The sequence below is a fragment of the Arachis ipaensis genome, chromosome B09 (genome assembly GCF_000816755.2).
Source record: "Arachis ipaensis cultivar K30076 chromosome B09, Araip1.1, whole genome shotgun sequence".
Lineage (NCBI taxonomy): Eukaryota > Viridiplantae > Streptophyta > Magnoliopsida > Fabales > Fabaceae > Arachis > Arachis ipaensis.
In genome coordinates this window covers 9,587,245-9,593,729 of record NC_029793.2, presented here as the reverse complement: position 1 = coordinate 9,593,729, position 6,485 = coordinate 9,587,245, and the positions used below count along the sequence as shown (strand labels likewise).

The 6,485-nt window shown below is 31.1% G+C and overlaps 1 protein-coding gene across 1 annotated transcript; it reads left to right on the top strand.

The window, feature by feature from the left end:
* Window positions 53-3,658, top strand: LOC107618624 (pentatricopeptide repeat-containing protein At1g02150). Its single transcript, XM_016320734.2, has 2 exons — window positions 53-566; window positions 2,307-3,658. Exons 1-2 carry the CDS (start codon window positions 186-188, stop codon window positions 3,543-3,545), a joined length of 1,620 nt encoding a protein of 539 aa, XP_016176220.1. The 5' UTR covers window positions 53-185; the 3' UTR covers window positions 3,546-3,658.

Below are 6,485 nucleotides of genomic sequence, written 5' to 3'. Positions count from 1 at the left end.
TTTTTAACTACCAATTTTATATGAAAAACAACTAGAGTTTGCAAAGTTTGACCATGTTTAAGAGTTCTATGGGTTGAATGGATTTGTTATGAGCAGCGTCATCCCCTTCCTTAGTGGTGTATTGCTATCTTCAAAGCCTCAAAATCTGAAACAAAAGAAACGAATCCATTTGTGCATTATCGAAAATGCTCCTTCAACACTTTGTGTCTCTCAAAAACCCTAACACTCCTCACATTCTCTCCTCTTCCCTCTCTTATTCTTCGGCAACACTTCCCTCCGTCTTCAACCCTTCTTCTTCCACCTTCCCTCACGCGCAACTCACGTGTCCTCGCACCCTCTCTGTCACGTGCACTGCGTCCAACGCCCAAACCGTGGGTTACAGGCGAAAACCCGCTGAAGCGTGGAAAGCTATATGCAAGAGGATATCGTTGATTGAGAAGCCAGAAGTGGATTCTTCTACTGTGTTGAATCAGTGGGAGAGTAAAGGAAAATGGATCAAGAAATTGGATGTTTGTAGAGTCATCAAAGACTTGAGAAAATTCAACAAGCATAGAAGGGCACTTGAGGTATAATGCAATGTTCAAATCCTGTCTTCTTTTTTCGCTTTATGTTGAATTAATGTCTGTTGATATACCTTTCTACTTGGATATTTTAAGTTAAGCGTTTTGAAGTGAAGTGTTAGTGTTTGTTAACTGAAAAAAAAAAAGATTTTTTTTTTAATTATTTTTTAGGGTATTTAGCAAATTTTTAGTAGTAAAAATAAAAATTTTAGAAAAATCAAAAAAGTATTTTTTTTGAGAAGGTGTAATTTACATTTTTTTTAAAGATTTTTTTTTCTTAAAAAAAAAGATGTTTTTTATATAATAAATAAACAAAAAATACTTTTATATTGCTTAATGCCCTTAACACATTTGCCCTTTAAATCTTTTTTTTTCCGTAAACATTATAGAAAGGAATAAATTAAGAATTCATATTAATATTTTTCTTAAAAAAAAGATATTTGATATTTTTACACAATAAATAAAAAAATATTTTTATATTATTATACCCAAATATAATTAATAGATAAAAATATCTTTTTCCATGAGATACTTAAACATAAAATTATTTTTACTTTTTTATAAAATCTTTTAAAAAAAAATAACTCAAAAAGATTTTTAGAAGCTCACCCAAACAAGCCTTTAGTATGCTAAGTTTAACAATTGATTGATAGTATAGTTTGTTTTGTTTAACTTTATTGAGTAGCTTGATTTGTTGGGAATCTGATAATATAGATGGTATATTTTGGTAGGAATAATTCTGATCCTTGAGGTTGAATCATATACATAATGAGTTATCTGGTTATTATTCTTTTGAGTTTTTGCATGAATATGATTCTACACAGGCATTTTCAGTAGATGTATATCCACTATCCAGCTTTAATTTGCATCTGAATCGAGATATTCATGATTGTGGAGTTAAATAAGTAGCATTGCCATTGATTTTGTTGCATACATTTGGATTGTGTTGTCTTAGGACTTTTATTTCAAGGGGTTTTGGCATTTGATTTTATGATGAAACTGAAATATCTGAAATATATTCTGTCAATGTAGCCAAGTGTTCTAAGCTTAGATAGATATACAACATAGCACTTGGTAGTGTGCAGTTTGGTGATGGATTGCACAGGAATAAGATGTTATATTGTAGTTATTGTAATAGGTAATGGTAATTGGTGAATAAGTAGTATCGTATATGTATACCTATAAACGCTATCCATCTGTATATAGTTCATTCTTTTGTGAGATTAATAAAATTTCTGAGGTTATAGGATTAACTCAAACCAGGCCTTACCAGGAGGGACTTATATGTTAACCATCTTTGAACTATGGATCACTCTTAAAATAGGAGAAAGAAAAGAAATAACATTTCTTCTTCTCATTTGGCCATGCAAGAAAGTTATAGCATATTGCAAAGTTCCTACAGAACCATATGTGGTTGCAGTCTGTATCAAAGGTTTCTCAAGCAGAAGAGTAAGTGTGAGTGTAGACTTATGACTTGTGAGACTATGGATGATTGATTCCATTTAAGCTCTAAAGTCTTAGAAGTGTGCTTTTTTTAGTATTTATATAATACACATAATTATATAGGATGAATAGATATACAACCACATAATTTATTATGTAATTCATATATTACCATTTTGTAATCTTGTGCTAACCGTGATTCCAGAACTGTTGTTTGTGATCGATTATGTAATCTTCATTACCTTGTAATGTGTTAACATCAACCATGAACAGTGTTGAGAAAGTAATTTCCAAATTTTGCAGGTATATGATTGGATGGACAGAAGACCAGAGAGATATAGAATAACTCCGAGTGACATTGCAATTCAGTTAGATCTAATTGCCAAAGTTCATGGAGCTCCTAGTGCAGAAGCATTTTTTCTGAGGCTGCCTGATAAGGCAAAAAACAAGAGGACATATGGAGCCCTTTTGAATATATATGTGCATTTTCAGTTGAAGGAAAAGGCAGAATCTTTATTCGACACAATGAAGAGTAAAGGTCATGCAATTGAATCATTAACATTTAATGTAATGATGACTCTGTACATGAACTTCAAGGATTATGATCAGGTTGATATTTTGGTTTCAGAAATGATTAAGAACAACATAAAGCTGGATGCCTATTCATATAATATCTGGCTATCTTCTTGTGGATCTCAAGGATTAACAGAAAAGATGGAACAAGTGTTTGATCAGATGACAAAGGATCCTAACGTAGTTCCTAACTGTTCTACATTCACGACAATGGCTACAACTTACATTAAGATGAATCTGTTTGAAAAAGCAGAAGAGTGCATAAGAAACGCTGAGAGCAAAATCGAAGGTAGGGACAGAATACCTTATCATTATATCCTAAGTTTATATGGAAGTATTGGAAAGAAAGATGAAGTTTATCGTGTGTGGAATAACTATAAACTAAGTTTTCCCAGTATACCAAACTTGGGATACCATTCTGTTATTTCTTCCCTGGTTAGAATGGATGATATTGAGGGTGCAGAAAATCTCTATGAGCAATGGGTTTCAGCAAAAGCATTTTATGATCCTAGAATAGGAAACCTTCTCATAGGTTGGTATGTTAAGAATGGCAATACAGATAAAGCTATTAGGTTCTTTGACAGGATGAAAGAAGATGGTGGAGTTCCAAATCCAAGTACTTGGGAGCTTCTATCTATGTTGCATATTGCAGATAAAAGGGTAACTGAATCTCTGTCTTGCTTGAAAGAAGCTTTTGTGGCCAAAGGTTCAAAAAGTTGGAGACCAAACGCTACAAACTTGGACGCATTCTTTAAGCTATGTGAGGAACAAGGAGACATGGCATGCGCCGATGATTTGATCGAGTTGTTGAAGAAATCAGAATTTGTTAAAGATGAAGTTTATGCATCAATGATTGGCTTATCTGATGGTACCGTTGGCAAAGGTGAATGTTCAAGTAAGATTGATGCAGTAGATAAAACTATGGATTATAACTCGCAAATGTTGAACCAAATGGAAAGTAGTTTTTGATGCTTCCTTTATCTTTTATTAATTAATTTTTTTTCCTGTTTCTTTGTTAGATGTGGATACTGTCGTTATTTGGAGATATAAGCAAATTTAAAAATCGTTACAAAATTACGCAACAATTTCTTAATGGGTTACCACTTAGCACGGAGTATAGAAACTCCATTGTTATAGGGAAGTAAAATCTCCATTATCTGCTACAACATATCGCCATAATTATTCTGCTATAACTTCAAAGAGGATTGAAGGTTACGGAATGATCATAATAACCTATCTTTATTTTGAGTAATTCACTTGGTTTTGGCTTTTAAGAATGGGAGAAAACAAGCATTAAGCTGTGCTGTAACATGATTTCTTATGGAGAATAAGTGTATCAGCCAAAAGGGATAAAGCTCTTGACACAGCTCCTTTTCTAAATTACCTTTCAGCGCAGTAATCTTAACTCTGAACATATTTATATTTATTAGGTGCACTTTGTTTCTTTCCCCATATTCACTAAGTACTTACTATTATTTATAAATTATTTTTGGTGCTTCTGCAGTTCTGCTGTTAGACCGTTCTTTATTTATTAAATTTTTATTTGAATGATCTGGATTTAAAAAGGTAACCTGTTAATCAGGTTAATTATTTTTTTACAAGTTTTAAATTTTTTTTGTAAGTCTCAGATATTGGGCTGAAGTTAGGATAATTTGAAATAAAAGATAATGGACTTATTGTAACTGTCATGTATTTTGTGCTTTGACTGCGCGTCATCGTCTGAGAATCATGGCGCCTTCGTGGAGATCAGGTTCTTCCACAGTTTTGCTTTTGGAGTTAGCCAACCAGCAGCGGCGACAGACAGCGTCCTCTGTTAAACGAGCGAATTAGTTTTTTTTTGTTAGTGCCGGTTTGTTTGTTCAGCCCATGACAAAAAAAAAACAATAATAAATAAATTTAATTTACCTAATCACTTTTGATAGTAGGTTAATTTTTAAAGAGTGCTGCACTCTCTACTTTACCTGGAGTACACAAACTTTCGCAAACCTCAGTTTTTCAACCCTTTTCCCTTACCATTTTGTTGCTTCTAAAACTAAAATTCATAAAAAAAACACTATAACTTATGTTTGAATGTCTATTTATGACTTTGCTTATCTACCGAAAAAACAAAATTAGCAACGAAGTTAAAACTTTTACACGGAATTGTTATTTAATCAACTAAAAATAATCCTACAATCAACTGTTACAATAAATATGGAAAAGGGTCCAAATATAAAAGATTACAATGAGGGTAATTTGGACTTAACCTACTTTTTTTATTGTAGAAGTTAGTTGGAGAGTTATCTTTAGTTGTTTACTAACAATGCTTCAAAAAATGTTTTCTTTTTCCTTCTCCCGTTTTGGTTTATAAATTAAGAATTTAATTTTGATGAATTGTCAGTGTAAAATAATTTTATACGTGTATTCAATTACGTAATATTATATCAGTAAAAATAACTACATTTCACATTAATTACGTGAATAATTATCTAAAAGAATAAATGTGACAGTACATCAAAATTAAATCCATAACTACTCCTTTTGTTTGTGAGGTTGTATATGTTCTTGTCATTGTAAGATTTGTGATGAAATTACACATTTTATACATAGTTACATAACATACACTTATATGGTTGACGGATAAGTATACTTTATGTAAACCGTTGAATCCATTGAATAATTTTTCAGCATAAGGAAATAATTCCAGCTACATCATGTTACATAGAAAAATGAAAATCGTTGAAGGAAATTGGAACATATGTATAACATTTATGATTACATTGGCCATCTAATATACTCGGTAGTTCATATTACTTATGTTTTAATGAACTACTGGAATCAACCACATGGTAAAGTTCATGTTTCATTCCATTGGGAAGCTTCCAATTAAAATGGTAAAGCAATTGAGAAAGTGACAACTCCATTTGGTGTAGCAAATGGCAATACCCACACAAATTCTCCTTCCGGCACCAATGGAATCAATTCAAAGTTTGTACCTTTGAAATCAATTGAACAACTGTCGAGTCTCTCAGGCTCAAAACTCTATGGCCTCTGCATGACTAGTCCAATATTAAATAATAGTCCGGATAATTTACCATAATAAATAAACTGATCTTGAAATTTATTAGAATATACATTTTGTAAAATGGATATTAAAATGTATTTTTTTCATAAACTTGTAAATTGCCATAAGGATCTTGCGTTTTATGAATGCACGTAATCCGCTACATGGGTATTGTAGTTTATGTTCGAAGCAAAGCATCACATAATTTGTGGTAGGAGTGTTGCGGTTTATGTGTGATTTACAAAGGTGTATAAACCACTATAAAGATCTAGCAGTTTATGCTTTAGTGTGGACTTAATTTATTTTTCATGGAGTATGAGTTATTGGATGAAACTTTTTGGTTTGCCTTTTTTATGTATGGCAGCAACATAGGTTAGGTTAGTGTTTATCTATTTATTTTTGTTCTCATTTTTTGTTTCAGACTATGCCTTCTCTAACAACGGGCTCATTCCATTGGTTAAGTTCTCTGCTATTTTGATCAAAGAAATCTCAATGATGATCCTGATTCTTTCTTCAAATTTAAGAATAATTTATTTTTATATAATATCAAATATGAAGTAAATTACAATCTTAAAATAATTAATTGCATTTATATAGATCAACCATTAAAAAATAAGACTAGTAAATTACAATCTATTATTCATTATAATTCTTTTAATTCAGATAGGACGTACTCTTTTAATTCAGGTAGTACGTATACAAAATAAAAAAAATTTAACGAATATACTTGTTGAATTTTAAATTTTAGAACTAAATTGACTATAAATTCAACAAATGTATTTCATATTTGATATTATATAAAAATAAATTGTTAACTTAATAAAAAATTAAATAACTAAAAATGTACATTTAATAAAAATATAATT